This window comes from Plectropomus leopardus, chromosome 11 (assembly GCF_008729295.1).
Source record: "Plectropomus leopardus isolate mb chromosome 11, YSFRI_Pleo_2.0, whole genome shotgun sequence".
Classification (NCBI taxonomy): domain Eukaryota; kingdom Metazoa; phylum Chordata; class Actinopteri; order Perciformes; family Serranidae; genus Plectropomus; species Plectropomus leopardus.
The window spans coordinates 21815226-21834153 of NC_056473.1; the positions used below are offsets into that span (position 1 = coordinate 21815226).

The 18928-nt window shown below is 39.2% G+C and overlaps 1 protein-coding gene across 1 annotated transcript; it reads left to right on the forward strand.

Annotated features, from left to right (window-relative positions):
- Window positions 1–16163: 16163 nt before the first annotated feature.
- etfbkmt (electron transfer flavoprotein subunit beta lysine methyltransferase) lies at window positions 16164–18475 on the forward strand. The gene is made up of 3 exons (XM_042496577.1): window positions 16164–16682; window positions 16766–16896; window positions 17909–18475. The coding sequence occupies exons 1-3, from the start codon at window positions 16402–16404 to the stop codon at window positions 18256–18258; spliced, it is 762 nt and encodes a 253-aa protein (XP_042352511.1). The 5' UTR covers window positions 16164–16401; the 3' UTR covers window positions 18259–18475.
- The last annotated feature ends 453 nt before the right edge of the window (window positions 18476–18928 follow it).

Sequence of the window (18928 nt, forward strand, 5' to 3'; positions counted from 1 at the left end):
TTCAGCAAAGTCATAAAATGCTTCCACAATCCTAAATGAATGGTGATGACATCACCATATGAATTCATCTGGGAGCTTTTAGTAACTTTTGAAGCCGATGCGAGCTACTTTTATTGGAAATTAGTCCCAGCTGTAGCTCCATATTTAGCTGCACAGAGAAAGAGTGGCTTCAATCTTCTCATTTAATTTTTGGCATTTCCAAAAATGTAGAAATATTTCTTTAAACTCAGAATAAATAGCTCATTTGTTTGTGTGTTAGCAACCGATTCGCTCTGTTTTGTTAACAAAACAGCTTAAGCAGTCTGGTGCACTCATTTTGCTCATAAAGTGCATGCAGTCAAGGAGAGTGAGAGAGGAAATAAGAGTAAAAGAGGTGTGGCTCCATCAATCTCTGTCCGTCTCTGAACCTTGGACAGATGGCTCTTTCTTAAACCAGCTTTGAGTGCACAAACACTGTGCATGGTCAAGGATAAAGAAGTTCATACTACATTTTATCAGTTCATGGTGTCTCTCTTTGTTACTTCCATATCTGACAACTGCTCGCTCATTTCAGGCTGGGGACCACATATCCTTGGACCGGTCACCTTTTAAACCCTTACCAATCCTTTCCACGTCGACCTTGTTGTGCATATTTTTAATTATCATCATTATTAGACATGTGACCTACTTTTTCCTTCAGAAAGAGAGAACAAATACAGAGTCTGTGCCCTTGGTGTTGTAAGGGCTCCCAGTGTGATTTACGCTAAATATGAAAAAGGGAATTAATTTGAACTCAAACCAAATCTGAACACAAACAAAATGTCTGTTTATTTTGAATCTGTGGGCAAACATTATTAAAATGTAGCATGAGCAGTTTTTTATAGTGTCTAATATCAATAAACAATGTAGGCGTGACTATGAGAATTAAACAATGCAGCATCGGATGTCCTAAAGTATCATCTGAAGGACTGTATCCACAACCGCCACAAACAAACAAACGCAATTAATTAACACAAAGCGCAGTGAGTAATGACAGACAAAAACAAGAGGCGGATTTGTGCTTGAACTGTGCTAATGAATGAGCTGGTGGAGAGATGTGTGATGATGTTAGCACTTCAGAATGATAAGAGCAATAATCAAAGTGACTCATATGCAGGTTTCATGGAATAGAAGACATAAATAAGAAAGTAAACAGGCGATGAAGACACAAATACCTGAGAGTGCTAACTTCAAAACAACACCAAATCACTGTGCTGTCAGTGACCATATTCATCATTCAGACAATGTAGAGAGAGCTGCAATTAAGCAAATTAAGTACTGTGTTAAGTGAAATGTTATTAGAGGTTGATGTGTGTAATATAAATGATAAAAGCTTAAAGAAGAGAATGGAAGTCCTGGGAGAGGCGGTAACACAATACACGTTCTTTATCAGTCCAAAGGATGAGAAACTTTGTATATTTTTTTATTTCAGCTTGTGAATAATGATGATGATGATTATGATGACATGCTGTGTAATGCATGTCATTGTGTCTTTGGTAGAAAGCAATTCCAGTTAAAAATGTTGACAGTAAGTGGAGAAAGTGAAAAGACACGCTGTTTCTGAGTGTTTCAAATGAAATTTTTCAGCATCACAAAATGAAATTCTGTTTTCCTCCATCGTATTGAGGTGGCAGCACAAATATCAGAGACAGATATTTCAAAACTATTACACATTAAACACTGATTTTGATGACATATCCCTTAAATTTACATGGATTTATTTACAAGTGCAGGTACATCTAATTACCAACACACTAGAGACAAAGGAGAGACAACTAATATTGAATTGGAAAACAGCAGGTCTCTTTAGAAATTATTTTTTCAGTGGCACAAGATATTTGCAGCGATTGATCCTTGAGAAACTAGGTCAGAGACATATTGTAACCATCTGTGTCCGCAGGAAATTTTCATAGGGGTTGCCAGATGGGGCCACTGAAAATCTTGGAGTGGCATGGCCCACCAAAACCAAAGGCAATAATTAGATTTTAGTAATTCACTTATGCTTTCTTAAATTTTACAGTTAATGTTACTAATTATCTAAGACTAATAGTGGTGCAGATGGCATTTTGAGTTCCACAACAGTCTTTAAAGTGTAATGTATTTGTACATGTAAGGTGATTTATTGTTTTTGAAATAAGCTGGTTGTTCTTTTTCTTAAAAAGACAAAGCTTAAATATAAAGGAATATATTGATTGTTTGGAACAAAACATTTACAGAGAACAAGCCCTCTCAAGTTCAGGGGAGACTCTTTGGTACACATTCAGATATCTTGAAGTGAGAGTTCAAGCGACCCCTTTGAGAATGGCCATGCCAGTTGTGTAGCCTAAATTTGGAACGTTATTCGGCCACATTAATGACAAACTATGCTTACATGAGTGATACCAATGGATTTCTTAAGTTGCCTAGTGTCACAGGATACCACGACCTTTTTGCTAGCTTGAAAGTCTTCATTATCTAAAAGGTAGAACTCTTTTTAAGCAACATTCGTTAAGGGTATCGTTGTAGTTCATCGTAAAACACCGCTAATGACTGATTCAAAAAAACGCATGAACTTAGACATGAACGTGTGATTCATTAGATTGTGTAAGTCAGATCTTGAGCTTGGCCTATGCAACAGGTGTGATCATATGCTCTTGGTATGTGTATACATTTTATCCAAGAAAAGACAAAAGCGTTATCTCAAGTGGATTCTGAGGTTGTTTTTTTTAGTGTAAAGGTTACATTTCTTTTTGGCCATAAACTTGATTGAAGAAAGGTTCGTCTTAGTATCTTGTGTTTTGGGGTCATGACTTGTTCAGATGGTTATTTGCATAATCTGAGGTTTATTCGTTTGTTCTTGAGTCTCTTGAGCAACAAACTTTTCATTCTTTAGCTACACAACTCGAGTCCTGCAAAATGGAGCTGTGATCCCGGACAAGATTTCTTTCAGTGATCAAAGGATCGGCTGCATGACTCTATAAGACAGTTTTACAGTCTGGGTTCAAAGGTGGGGGTCTGTTTTCTTGATAAGGATTTGTGGGAGCTGTGGGAATGTGCTCTGCTCTCACACTCAGTCCTGGTTCACTGCCCTCACTGTGGTCCGCTGCATTAAGCTCATCTTCTAATTGAAATCATTTCATTCTTCACCCTCCTGGATCACAGACACAACATGGAAGTGAATGATCCCAGTATATTGAATGTCATTCATAGGGTGGCTGATGACCCTGCTTGTGTGTTGCCTTTTTGAGTACTTGTTTTGCTTCTGAGGACACGTAACTGCAAAGTGCAAACATCCAACTTAAAGCCTTATAATAGTCATCATCATAAGCTCACCACACAGTTATTGCCTCACTACCTGACCTTGAAAAAGTGTATGTATGTATGCTGGTTTATGCTGTGGAGGAGATGTGGTGGTAATGCATGATTTTTTTGACCCTAACTTTAATTAATGGAAAAGAGAGAAAGAGCAGTAGGCTTCAGAACTGCAAATCTTTTAAGCGGAGCAATTTATGTATTCAGGTTACATGTATCTCTGCAGGGGGGTGGTGTAATAAGAGCCAAGTATAAAGCTCATTTAAACATTATACTTTAAAGCTGCACCAATCAATGTTTTTATATCAACAAGGTACCAAATGATTAGATGTAACTCCAGAAAAGCCTCTGATGGTTACCCACAGTGAAATATTGGCTTAGGCTGCTCAACTGTTCCCCTCAACTCTACAGAGCTTTTTCATGTCTTTCAGCTCATAGTTTTGGCTTTCTGGGAGTCACTCCCAGTGCCCTTACTGGAAACATTTGCAGGCACACCAAGCAACTGTTTTCGGTAAAGGAGCTCAAAAGACCAACTGTGCACTACCTGACTAGTGTACAAACTACAGACAGAAAAAGTAAGTGACATGGAGACTGATGACACAACTCACTGAAGAGCTAAAGCACCCATCTTTAACCTGAGCAGAGGTCTCGTGATCTAGGATAAGAGGACATTTGTAGTGAGGATAATGTACACATACTGCAGGCCTGACTAATCAGTTAATAACTATATAATGGCAGACATCATTTATAGAAGCATATTATTTTTAAGTACTTTGTCATGCCTGATCAGCAAAGACACCAACAACAGATGATGCAATCTATTATCTATTCTGAGGTAAATGTTGTAGACACACAAATTCATGGCTATCATGGAAAATGGACACTTATCCAGACCATAGACTGTATATAAAGATGGAGGAAGCGTCTCCACGTACAAAGTAGCCATCTCCACGATATCAAATTTCCACCCATGAACCTGTCCGACCACTCACGAACAGCACCATCGATGGTGGGCACACAATGGCACGCACAGCCTTCAATCACGATGTCAAACCCTCTATTTATAGCATGAAATTGCTAATCAAAACAAAACAAAAAAAATCAGCGCCATGAGAAGTACCTAAAATAACAGAAACCGTCTTTGGGGAAAAAATGCATTTGTACTTAGATTTTTTTGTTTGGCCCATGTCCCATCTACTATGTGTGATCGAGATGTTTTCGCTCACTTTTGGGGAGGTCATGATGTCCATCTTTATACTACAGTGAATGATTAAGACCAACAGTTCTGTGAGGAGGTACACAAAAGGTTACGCTGTTGCTTATCAACATTTGTTGTGTCCTGTGAAAAGTATTATGAAGTAAACCACTTAAGTTCTCAGGTATGGATGAGAGTCCAGAGGTCAAAGCTGTCCTTTGAACTTAATGGAGTGTGTGTGTGTGTGTGTGTGTGTGTGTGTGTGTGTGCACTTTTGCTTCTCCAAGCCTCCCAGCAAAGGAGGCTCTTAAAGACAATCCCTGAGTCGCAGCGTGCCAGAGGTAAGGGAAGAGTTGTCACTGAAGTAAATCAAACAGCATCCCCTGACAGCATCTCCACTGCATATGAGATGCAAAATGTCCCACAGACGATGGAGATAAAGCATATTGCCTCGCTGAAGAGGAGGGCATCTAACTGAGTCTAAATCCTTTGATATACACAACGAATCGTTCCTCTGTTGCCGTGTCATGGCGATGATGGGCCTTTTATCATCTCAGAGGGGCTGAAAACTTATTTTAAAGTCTAAATGAAGGTATAAGATTTAACTTAATGGTGTATTTAAGGTTGTCATTGGGAAGCGTTGTCTCCCTCTGACAGTAAAAAGGCTTATTAAAATTACAAAACAAAATGTGTGCATGAAATTTCCCTCGTGATTTTCTAATTACGATCTCAACACTTCCAACTTTCTTAGCAGCCCACATCATCTCCACATGTCGTCCACACATGAGTCACTGTGCTGAGAGTTCTGCTTTAACCTTGAACTACCTGGGAATCCTCCCCACCGTGCTTTTCTCTTTCAGCATAAACAATCCTTTCAGATCAAGCCGTGCACCCAGCAGTGACCCGCTCTCCAACTGCTCTCCTGGGACGTTAAACATGGTCGCCTGCTGGTGATTCAAACCGGTTGACACAAGGAGTATTTAGAGATGAGTCTGCCGCCTGCATGTGCACTCCGTCTTCTTTCCCCTCCCTCCTCTCCCTCATCTTGTTATCTTCTGTAAGTGTTATCCACCGGGGAGCCCTGCTGCCTCCTCCTGCTTCACATCTTACAACTGCCTTTGAAACACAAGTCTTTTCAGGGGAAACGGCCTATTTTGTTCTGTTTTGTGGTGACATTTTTATGTGTGTGCAGCTCTCGGGGGAGGAGCAGCTTCAGCTCAGTGCATTGGGCCAAAAAAACTTTCAAATAGAGGTGGGGTTTCATATCACACATGAGTACTAAAGACACTCTCCTTCTGTGTGTGTGTGTGTGTGTGTGTGTGTGTGTGTGTGTGTGTGTCTCTCTCTTTATAAATCTTAAAAGTCTCCCGCTTTCTTTCCCTGTCACTCTCCACTCTGACCGCATCTGTTCACTCTCATTTCTCTCCATTTTCCTGCAAGCTGCGTGTCACCGTGGCTGACGTTTCGAAGCTAGCATCACACACACATGCACGCACACACACACACACACACACACACACGCTGTTTAGCTGAGACCCTGCTTCCATCTGACAACTCAAACAATGCCTGGTCACCAATTAAAAGCATGAAATACCGCACTTCCCGTGAAAAATATTTAATTGATTTATTTGGGTGATAATCTACAAAACCTTGGACATGAAGAGCAGCTAATTTCTTTGGCAGTACAAAGAAAGCTAATTAAACAGATAATGGGTTTTATCAGCTGTACTTTATTCTTCCAGCTGGGATTTTTTTTCAGTATTTTTATAGACAAGGACATGGATGAGAGGTACCATTGTCTTACTGCTGAAGACTGTATTCCTGTTTTGGAGCAGTTCATTTGTCAATCAGCATCTTGTGTAGCCTCATTTAATGAGATTTATATCCTGTGCATTATGCCTCTCGGTTAGTCTGGTGTATGCACATGCAACCACACTGACACAAACACAAACAAGCACGTGGGGCCCTCATGAACGGCACATGCAGTTACATGTATTGTATCAATCATCTTGTGCTGTTCCCATGGTTCCCCTCTTTAAAAGAAATAATGTCCTGATCCAGAGAGCTGTTGACACTGGCACTGGCCTCTTTAGCTTCTTTGTATGGGTAACTTAACAAAGGGACAGAATAAAACAAGTGTAACTGGATCACATGTTATATATACTAGATGTTAAGAGACTCCTTGCAAAACAGCAATTTAAGCTCTATTTTTTAAGCTCTGGGGAGGGATTTGCACTTTTTGATATAGCTTATGAGCAAGACATTTGACTTTAAATTATGTTTTGTATTCATTTTAAACAAAGAGGTATTTTTTCTTTAAAAATCTCCAAAATTACACCATTTATTGTAACCGGAAACTGTGAGTGGAGGGTCATGCATTTTCCCCCAGTCAATCAATCAATCAAAAGAGAGACTCAAGGACAAACAGTTCTAGCTCCTGGGAGAATCATGATATATATTTAAAAAAAAATTGGAGAGGGTGGACCCAAATTCAGACAAGGATCCAAGAAAGACTAAACTGAAAAGGCCAGGACTTAAATACAAACTAGACTGATGAGGGGATGAAGTGCAGGTGGAGAAGCTCAGGTGAGGGGAAGAAGGTGATGAGGCAGAAGAACAGGCAGGGAGCTGATTGGCTGAGAGAAACTGAGGAGCAGGGAAGGACTAACAAGGCTGATGCAGGACAGGTGTGCAGATGAGCAGATTAGGGGAAAGCAGCACAGGAACACAGGAGAGAAAAATGCAGTAAATTGAAACCAAAACACCAAGAAAACACAATCATCCTAATGATAAGCCGACCAAGTGAAAACAAAGACAGACTAACCAATGAAAGCAACTTAAATGAGTCTTAAACAGATGCTTTCACACAGTGTAGACCTGGCATCAACATGTGTCTCAGGTTATCTGATCACAGCTGGATAGCAAATGTGTCTGGGACACATTTGACTACATATGTTTTGTAGTGTAAACACTAACGCCATCCTGATGCCTCTCCAACAAGGCTACGACATCAGTGCAGGAGGTTTTTCACATATAATTCTTTTCCATTCAATAGACCCAACAGATGTTGTTGCTTGAATGGCTTTGAAGTTGTTTTTTTTCTCTTTATGGGCGATTATATGCACAACACACTGTGAATTACATCACTATCAAGAAGTGCTGCTGATTGGTTGGTTGTAATGTGAATCCTGGACAAACAAGTTAATTGATCGATCCAGGGACATAATACGAGGTCTAAACAGGCTCTTATTCAGACTTCCCAAAAGTCTGAAAGAATCCAGACACAGCAGACTGTGACTGAACCCCTACTCTAATATATAAAGTCCAGCACCTTAGTGCAGACTTTGGTCTTCACCGTATGTCACTTATCTTACACACTGCTAAGACCGAATGCATTTTCACAATTTCAGCAAATTAGTTTCACTCAGACTTCACGCAGGAGATGGCAGAAGTCATTTCAAGGAGGAGGGAACAAACATAGCGAAAACAGTGAACATCAGAGGTAACCGTTTGTTGTTGCTTTGAATCTTTGTGAACAAAATGGCGAGCGAGAGAAAACATTATGCACTGAGAGTCCTTTCTCCCCCCTCGTTCTCTCCTATATGAAAACACAAGTACCACTCGTTCTTCTGAGGATATTGTTGGGGCTCGCTCTTGCGCAAAGCTTTATTCCTCAGAAGCATATTAATTGGGGTATTTGCATAACTGGAGAAATCAGTTGTTGGTAATACACGAATAGCTGAGAGATACCTTCGTGTCATGTTGTTTTATTATTATCAGTTTCCTTTGACAGTGAAGCATATCGTGCTATTAACATGATCAGTCCTCTGGCAGCGCCTGTGAATGCAAGTTCCAACTCGAGCATATTGTTTGATTATTTTACTGTTCCCCCAGTCATATGTAGTAATAATTAAATGAGGAAAATCAATTCAGTACAGCTCATTGTTTTGATCTGTATTATTCAAACAGTAAGCTCTCTAAATAAATGATGCTCTCTGAATTTCCTGGCATGTATTGCTGCTGGCACCCTGCTGTGCATGTTTGTGGACTGAGCCAAACACGATCAGAGACCAGCTGAGGCCGCTTGTCTCAAACCAGGTGGGAAAAACATGTTTTGCGGGCATAGGATGACTTGTCGAATATTTTATGTATTTATATGGCATTTCTCTGTGTCATCAGTATAGATGTATGTATGTATGTATAGTTTAAAATGCAGCCTGCTTGGTCTAAGGTCAGCAGAAAACTGGCAGGTGGTCATGCTTAATGAACACTGCAATACCTCCAACATTTTAATCATCACCCAGAGCCGAGGCCATCATTGTGGACACAGAGGTCATGGCCTAGCAAGTTTATCTGGATGTTTACGTAATCTTGAGTTTGTATTCTACTTAAATTTGTATACATTTTGTAATGCTTATTCTATACTAAACTGTGTCAAATTCAGATTTATTCTGACAAAGTTTCTATTGCTGACATTACCTTTATGGTCCCTGACACACCAAGCTGAAATTCGGCCATTGGTCAATGTCGGGCCATTGGTAAGTATCTGTTGCCCAAATTTTTGTGGTGTCTCCTGGCAATAGTTGGTTCTTGTAGGCTTTTTCTCGGCCAATTCAGCTAGGTGAATTAGTGTTGACGACTGCAGAGCCTGTCAGTGAATGAAATTACTCTGATCCGAAGTTTAGCTCAGAGCATGAGAAGAGAAATGGAAGTGAGAGATAGCAAACAAATAACTAAAGCCAAAAGAAAGAGAGATTGAAAGAAACTTGTTTCATTTGGTAAGACTTTTTTTTTAGACATTGAGCTCTTTATCAGAAATAGTTTGTAATTTGTGTTATTGTTTGCTAGTATGCCTTAAGTATCATTCGTTATTTCAACATCAGGCTGAGTTGTTCATGTCGCAGCTGGCAAACCAGCGTCTTGAATCAAACCTGTAAATTTTCCAGTTCCCCCTTTTTAATGACAAATACATACTACGGTGGAAGTGCCATAAACTGCAATTCATCGAATGAGAAACCAGTCAGTTTATTATACAATAGTGTTCTTCAATATAACTGCTTAAACAACTGATATTTGGCTGTAGTTTCCTGGAAATAACTCAATTTGGCACTAATTATGGGGAAAATAGAGACAGTTTTGGTTCACTTCAAATTGATGAATTTCAGTCAATTGCTGGCATAAACAGTCTTTCAGTCATGCACAGCAGATCAGCTGAACATGAAAAAATGTAAAATGTGCCTACAGGCAAGCATGAAATTCAACACAAGAGCGCACAATAACAATATAGCAATAATAACTGAATATTTAAATTTGCTTTGTTTTAAATGGACTAATTATTTTCTGCATATTAATTCAACAAAATGAACTTAACTGAGGGAAATTATTGGGAAATTACAGTAATTTAAGATAAAGCCTTGACACTAAGCACATAAGGTTAACTGGAGTTTCCTGTGATGACCCTGAGCTCACATATATAATCTCACCATGACCCTGGAAATCAAGACATTGACGTCAAACCTTGACTCTTTTTATCCAAACATATTAGAAATGATAATGAATGTTGTGTGGCAGTGAGGGTTTGGGGCTTTATGTTTGCATGAGCTCCACGCTTGTGATAGCACTTAAGGTTACATGAAAAAAAGAACTCCCTCTATAGCGAAAAAGAGAGGATAAGGTCATCAGAAATCAGTGCTGTGTGCTCAGAGTCAACATATACATACAGTGAACTGCCTGCTGGCTCTGAGGGAACATATGCAGTGGTCAGTGAGGTTAGATTTCCATTATCATAATGACCATAATGAAGACAAACTCCAAGGCATGCTGCTTTGTCATTATTCACTCCCGAGCACACAAGAAATGGCCTTGTTTACAGATCTCATTTGACAGGCTTTACATACTTAAATCAACCACAAGTAATAAAAAAGCACATTGTGGAAACATTCGATGTAAGATTGTTAATTTTTGAACAAACCAGTCAGTTTAAAACAGTTTTGCTCAAGGATAAACATTTGCATGAGATGTTTATTATGTTTATTTAACCCACATAGGGAGGTCTGTTTTGAAAGCTAATGTGTTGTAATGTAATATAATGTAAGGGAAATGTTCAGCAGTGGTCCAAAGTAACATTTGTGCACATTTGCTTGAGCACTGGATTTACTGACTTTACTTGAACAGACTTGAGTGGGTGTAAATAGCCAAATAGCTGCAGTGTGACAATTCTCACCTGGGTGCAAATAGACACTCTGTGATATAATATATTACAATGTGACACATTTAATTAGTGCTTCTACTTTTAAGACTTTAACTACATTTTGCTGATAATAAACACTTTTTACAGTAACATTTACATTGTGGGACTTGGACAGTTTTATATTGCTACTTTTTTTTCAGAAAATGATCTGAATGCCATTTTTAAAGACTGTTTTGGCCCTGATATGGCCAAGGTTTTAGCCAATTAAGAGATACTTGATATTGTTACCATTTCTCTCTTTGTGGATGCAAACAGACTCTCGTCTCTGCATTCTTAATGATGAAGATGATGCAGATTCAAACTCACAAAAGTCTTCACAGACAGCATAGTTTTATACCCTCTGACATGTCTGCAGGGGTTTTTAAACTGGATCCTGGCCAGATGTAATACTGTTGTCAGGGTCTGAAACTCTGCAGAGTGCGAGGTGAGAGAAAATTTCACTTTATGAAAGTGAGAGGTACCAAGAGAGTATGATAAGAAAGCAAATTAATTAGATAATCACATCTACAAAAAAATCTCTTTTGAGATCATGACTTTGTTCCACTCATCGCTCTCTCTCTCACACACACACAAACACACTCACACACACACACACACACCCAACTGCCTTACTTGAACAAACCTCACAGAATATTCTTCATGCCTTTGAAATGACCAGATTGACCAACAGGGGGAGCTAGACCCTTTATTTATTTACTAGCTGGTCCACTTTTTGATTATTTATCTCAGTGCCTGCATCATATTGTGAGACAAGGGACAAAACCTGTTAGTCATTTCTGCTTTGTGTTCATATAAATATGACAGCACATCATCAACTCTTCCATCTTCAATTTTATGAATTAAGGGTCCCCTTATCCCCTTATAGTATACTTTAATGAGACTGTATTCCATGTGATCTAGAAATGCTGGTGTTTATTCTGAACTTCACTTTACAAACTTTATGTCTATTTTAATTCATCTGTTTAAGTTTGTCTTTTAATTTATGTGTATTTATTCTGTCTTTATTGTGTTTAATTCTATTTTAGTACTGTTATTTTTGTGTTCACAGCTAATATTCTTTGAATTGTATTTACTCTTATTGATACGGGTTTTTGTTTTTTAATTGTTTCTTGTTCAATTCTGCTTTGAAAGAAACCCATCTTGCTTCTGCTTTGACTTATTTGTCAAAGCACTTTGTAAACTCTGTTTTTAAAGGTGTAGGTGTTTTTTTCAATGTAACAGACAGTCCAGACTAGATTTGCGTCACACCACTGATCCCTTTTACAAATAATTCCTGCTGCTGATCGTCAATGTAAAGTTGAATTATTACTCAGATATTGTCTTTGAGAATCACGCAGATCAATATTCTGAGAAGCACTGCACTTTATTACTTCAGGTTTAAGTGGAGAAGGTGTGTGGTGCATGTGCAGAAACTTCTGGATGATGGCCTAGGATGTGAGACCTCCTAGGCTACTGTTGGAGAATGATAGGGTCAAACATTCAGGGCAGGTTACGTCCCTGTTTGACCACCAGTAAATGAGCGCCGGGTCAATGTGACCTGGATTGGCGCTGAACAAAGATAGGAAGAAGCCAAGAACATGAGTAGGGAAAAACATCTTACATTCTGGGAAAAGGCAAAGTACATCACACACACACACATAGTAAGTGAAGATAGTTGGTTTGAGTCCAAATTAAGGGGGAGGCCTGATGTTTCCTTCATTGGAAGTTAATCTTGCCGAAATGTTAAGAGAAACTGTCCAAAAAAATGGACACACAAATGTTGAACACACGAACATTTGTGGGTATAAAAGAACATGTCACAATCTGGAAAACGGGAAGAAGAATTGTCAACTGATCTGCGCTGTTAGTAGAGCCGCTGTGAATAAAGAGATTCCCCATCTGATACCTGTGTCTCAACCATCTGATTCCTCTTTGAACCACCACTTTCTGCCACGACACTACCATGCCAGATGCATTTTCAGTCTGTCCCGTGTGCAAAAGCATGGAGCCATTTCAACACTTACAACTGATGAACACCAGATGTTACATTATGATTCACTCCAAACCTAGATGTGGGGGTGGGGTCTCATGCAGACACTTTGTTTGGGATTCTTGTGGCCTGAGGGAAGATGCTCTTCCTGGTGTTGTGTATCTGGTTCCTTCTTCTCAACCTCGGGGAATAAAGGCAGTTATCTGGGTGGTTGGCCTTATCCAGGCCTTGAATGAACCACTTTTGCGGGGCCTTGCGGTCCTGTTCGTTTTTCTTTCCACGCCAGGTAGCGATTTTTCCCATCAGGATGCCACTGATAGGGCAGGAGAAGTTCCTCTGAAATATGATTATAAAAATAACTGCAACACAAAACATATTAAATGTGATTATTTCAGGTCAGCATACAAAAAACATAAACCAACGCCTGATGTCAAAGGGTTAATATAGTGCAAATAGCATGGATGTGCAATGCAGCTTAAAACCCAAACAATGTAAACAAACTCACAATAGACAGTGTCGTCAATAGTGCTGTTATAGCTGCAGGGAATAAGCTTTTTCTCAGGTTGGCTGGTGGGTGCATAAAAAGCTTACATCTTGTGCCAGATGGAAGGACTTCCGACAGAGAGCAGCCCAGCAATGAGCAGTCGTACAGATTCTTCTGTAGATGTCCTCAGGGCTGAGATCTGTAGAACAATGATCCTCTTGGATTTCACACAGAGAGATGCAGAGAGGTGCTTTGTCTCTGCAGTCTGCAGAAACGTGGCACGGGAAGACAAAGGGAGAGTTTAAGGAGAGATGGAGTGTTTTAACTAATAGCGCTGCTGACTGACCATTTGGGGGAGAGTTGCTCTTTTGAGGGGCGTTCATCAAGTAACAGTGACACCTTATTTCCTGCAGGAATGCCAGTTATGGGTGTCTGCTCACACAAAACATCAAAAGAGAAGAGTGGAGGAAGGGGAGGATGATCTGAGGATGATGGTAGTTGTAGCTGGGCGGGACAAACACAAAGAAGTAACATTTTTTTTTATTAATTTAAATTATTTGATAACATTTTTCAGTGAAAATGTGTGAGAGGGAAGGAGAGCATGGTGCAGAAAAGCAGCTTGAAAGTTTGATTTTCACATTAACCCTTTGAAACCTGGGCAAACTGGTTTAATTTCTTTCATAAAGATGGATGAAAGGCAACAAGCAACTTAAAACATGGACCAAATGTTTCAAAAAAATAGTAAAAAAAAGAAAACAAATAAAAAACAACAAGAAAATTGCCTGAAAAAAAAAAAAAAAAAAAAACATGAAATGACCCCCTCAGAAGAGTGCTGATGTTTTAAAATTTTTATTATTAAATATATTTTTAATAATTACGAATATAATTTTCTGGACATATTTCTTCTTTAAAATTTTCACATCATTTTCTTGTCACCATTTACTAATTTCTTGCAATTTGTGTTGATCACCCTCCCCTCAAGGGTTTAAATGAAGTCTTTTGTGGATTTACCATTTTGTCTCAGGGGGAGGATGTGATGCAAAGTGCATGTGAAGCACCTGTCAGGATTTAAACTTAATTTTTAAAAACAAAACCCTCTTAGTCACACTTACAGTGCATAGTGTCTGCTGGGAGAAATGTAAAAAGCACATATTATACTCACATAATCAGCACTAATTCAATGAAAAGGAAACTAAACGTTTGCCTTTGACTAAGTGGTGACCAGTTTTTACGAGTAGGCCAGGTCAGGCTTTCTTTCACATATATCACTGCATGTGGCTTTATTTCCATTTTTATGTGTGGTAGTTCTTCTAATTGTGCATGACCTTTGCGGTTTTCATTCTTGTTGCATCTAAAGTTGTGTAAAATGATCACATAATACTCTGTATGACTAAATAGGAAAAGTCTCTGTCAGAACGAGCCGCACATATATTCTGAAACCTTGACATCGTATCCATTAACAGTGTTGTAGAGAGCAATCATGTAGCTTTCGTTGTCTTCCTGTCTCAGCAGCCCAGAACTTTAAATTGCTTTTGAAGTGTTAAATTTCAGGACTGTGGAACGAACAAATCAATAAGATGTCTGAATCACTACCTTGACAGTGGAAGACAAGGGTCTATATCTAATCTCCTTCATCTGCGGGATGTGAACACATTGTTGCAATGTTGCCACACTGACTCATAGACCAGGAGCTCAAGGTTACAATTCCTGTATAAAATAGAGTCACTACAACTGGCGGCCCTTATAGACAGGTGCCATCTGTAAAAATGATCCTTGGGCTGGTTTGTGGGTGTGCAAGTTCAGGCCAAAGGGGTCAGCTCTGGGTTAATTTAGTGACAGGAAGGAAACCATCAATTACGACTCATTCACGTCTTCTAAGAAAAATGATACAAAAGACTAGAACATGGGGACAGCTGTAGGCTAATTTCACCCTCAAACTGAGGTCTCCAATGTCACCATGTGAACAATAAGCTATTCAGCATATTGCTGCTTCCACACACAGTCGTTTTCACATTTTAAAACCTAAAACAGACCCTTAATTTCATGATTAATGCTCACAATCAACCTCTCAGGACCACAATGGAAATCCTGTGCCATACTTCAGTGTGATGCATAACAGCTTGTTTGTGTTATATCCTGTTTACAGTTTATTCTACTTTATTTAATTTTGCTTCTCTTATTTTTTTGTTTTTGTTTTATTAATAGTTGGACAGCAGTGTCATAGGTTGTTAATAAAATCAAGTCAAACTGAAATGGCAATAATGATTATTACAAAATAATAGTACAAATCTGAAGTACTTGTACTTTAGAAAAAACAGAAAGGAATCAAGGTACATACATTTTTACATCAAAACACAAGGAGACTTTACAAAATATAATTTTTGTTATTGTTGTTGTTATAAATTAAACTACCCAACAATTTATGCAAGTACAGCTTAAAGTATTAGTTGATTAATCAATTAGCTGATTGGCAGAAATTTAACTGTCAACTATTTTCATAAACATTCAGCCTAAGTCATTTTCTTTCTTTTTTTTAATTTTAGTTTTTATTGTATTTTATAATTGTTGTTTTTTGTTTTGTTGTAATTTTGAGTTTTTGCAGGGTTTTGTGTGTTTGTTTTAAATTCATTATCCTACACTGGGTGTGTCTAATTTTAGTACTTAAACTACATTTTCCTGATTATACTGTTTATTTTTACCTAGGTAACATTTTCAATGCATGACTTTCACTTGTAAAGGTATTTTCACGGCATGGTATTAATACATTCACATCAGTAAAGTAAGCTCATGCCTATTCCATAACCGTATTTTTACACATTACATGTATTTGTAGGCCTATAGAAAAAGAAAAAAACTACCACTGTGTAGTATACAGTGTAGGAACCTTTATGAGCGGAACATACATGTCCCGTTTTCAGGAGGAACTTTTGTCCGACACTGTTTTGCATCCGTGTGGAAACCACGGTCTCAGTTGAACTTTTGGAGAATTTGACCACAGATACATGGATTTATCTGGTCCGTTTTATGAAATCTCTCTGTGCCGTGATCTTTAGAGGTGTTGCTCCTTCATGGCAACATCACGCGCTTGTTTGCTGCAGCGATCAACTTTAAAAGCCGCTATGAGGCTAATTAGCATCGACGCTAGCTGACGTTAGCCGAGCAGCTGGCTGCAGTTTGTCAGTAAGTTTCTGATCATGTTCGGACTTTTAACGCCACAAACTCGTTATGTTAAAGTCTTTATCAACGCGTTTAGACAAACAAACAGGTGTGTTTCAGTCAGTCGTCCGTCTGATGAGTATATCCGCAGATTTATTTCAGAGAACACGGAGATAACCGGGGAGCAGAGTCTGACCCCGGAGCTCCGGCTCAGACTGTTCACCCCAAACTGCAGATTTTGGAGAGAAAGACCAGAGCTCTGGCCCTTTGATGACCCATACTGGGCCATTTACTGGCCAGGAGGGCAGGCACTCTCAAGGTAATATTTTAGCCTCACAGCACAGGTTAAACAGGTTTATGTGTGTGAGCCACGGCTGTCATTGGTGCCCCTCCTCTGTGCAGGTTTCTCCTGGATCACCCTGCAGTGTGCCGGGGTGAGACAGTCCTGGATCTGGGGAGCGGCTGCGGAGCCTCAGCCATCGCTGCAAAACTGTGTGGTGCCGCTCATGTTGTTGCTAACGACATTGACGCTGGTATTCATTTATTTATGTTGACTTGTCATTTGCTGGTGATTGTTTCAATTTTATATCTTTTTTTTAAATCACTTTAGTTTTTATTTGGTTTTCAAAATGAAACAAGAATACACAGTCACATATCAAGTTACAAATGTCGACTGGCTTGTAAAACAATTCATTTAAAGAGTCAAACAGTTTCTGTTATTGTGCATTTGACACAAATTAACATTAACACATTTCAGCTGATTATTGTAAACCTAAAAGTGATGTTAATACCTAAAACTGAAAACGTTTTTGCCAGATACAAATCTTAAGCAAATGACCGTTCTAGTTACTGTGGTGTTATGCTTTGTCATTTCAGAGCAGCAGATTCGATTGACTGCAGTCAAGTGTTACGTTGCACTCCTGGGCCCTTGTCCTGGTGTCTACACATCTACAGATTTCTCCTACTCATTTGTTAAATTTGTTTGTCACAACCTGGCTCTTAGGTTGGACAAAAAGAGGGAGATACACAGTATAAAGTAATCAAAGTAAGTGAAACAAATTGCACAAATAGGTAGGAGAAATCTGTAGTGTAAGGAGTGGATGTACTGTGAGCGTGTCTCAACAAGGAGAGCTAAAGGCTGGTGAGGCGGTCTGACTGCTGCTTTTATGTGGTTGAGGCTCGGTGGGCCCAGGTGTGTCCCATGACACTTGATTGCAGTCAGTCAATCAAGTCTGCTGCCCTGAAATGAGAAAGCACAGCACCAGCAGAGGAAACAAGCAGAGGATCCAAACAGTACAACTGGCATTCTTTCACTGAGACTGTTTTACATTAAAATGTTGTGATAAATAAAATTCAATAAGGAACATATGCAATGTTTTCATTTTCTCTGCTATGTGAGAATTTGAGGCCAATATTAGGAAATCTATTTTATGTTGAGCGCTCTCAAAGTTGAAACTGTTATTAGCTATTGTAAAACAGTGTAATATGATAGACAGAGTCTGGTCAGCCGGCGCTGTAGAAAGTAAAGTATTGTTTGTGTTACAGTTGCAGCTGTTGCAACCCGCATGAACTGTGAGGTGAACGGTTTGGATCCACCTGTTTGTCTGACTGACAACCTGATTGGCTCACAACTGGAGGGCTTTGACCTCATCCTCCTGGGTGACATGTTCTACGACGAGGCCCTCGCCACCAGCCTTCACAGCTGGCTGGACCGCTGCATTAAAATGCACGGCACCAAAGTCCTGATCGGAGATCCAGGGAGAGCCCAGTTTGAGGATCACAGCATCCGACGAGTCCTGCATCAGCTGGCCCAGTTTGAGCTGCCCGAGTCTGTCAGAGAGGAGAACTATGGTCTGACCTGCAGCAGAGTTTGGTGCTACCGTCCCAAACTCTGAGGACCACAGAGGATCCTCTGTGCTCTCCTTTGATTGTATTTAATATGTCACGCGTGCTCACCTGCTAAGGACTGCATTAGGTGTTTAGTAATTGCTTTAAATGTATTTTCTAGACCAAAAACTGCCTTACCAAAAAATGCCTCCCGATAAGGTTTTAGGATACACGTAACAGTATGTCAGAGCAAATTCTGTATATGTGGAATTTCCTGTGATGTTGTTTTGTAAATGATAATAAAATGTACACAGGATTGAATACATTTTCTGTAATTACTTTTTTTATGTATCGCACAGCGAGTGTCAAAGTAAATTATCCAAAGTCACTTTTTTTTTGTTTTTGGTATCCACATTTTTGGGGTAGAATCAGACGACAAAAAACAAGGTCTATGAAGTACATGTCTACATGGAGCCCCCGTGTGTTCAAGATTAAATATATGAATATGCAAATATAAATCAAAGAACCTCAGAATTTAATTCTTATTTTTCTCCTTCATATTGACTCAGAAGTCATATAGTTTGTTTCTGGGTAGTTTTTGTGTGACACTAAACGGCTTTCTGCTGTTAGTGGTTTAACACAAATCTGATTGGATAATTTTCAGTGATGACTTCTCAAAGATGGAGGTACCGTTTGAAGCTTCAATCAGTTCACGTTTAATAAAAAATAAAAGTACAC

What these genes read in the sequence shown, in the direction of transcription:
- etfbkmt (XM_042496577.1), top strand. Translation starts at nt 16,402, where the DNA reads ATGTTCGGACTTTTAACGCCACAAACTCGTTATGTTAAAGTCTTTATC. An exon ending in GGAGGGCAGGCACTCTCAAG is followed by an intron (nt 16,683 to 16,765) that starts GTAATATTTTAG and finishes TCCTCTGTGCAG; the next exon opens with GTTTCTCCTGGATCACCCTG. An exon ending in TGCTAACGACATTGACGCTG is followed by an intron (nt 16,897 to 17,908) that starts GTATTCATTTAT and finishes TTTGTGTTACAG; the next exon opens with TTGCAGCTGTTGCAACCCGC.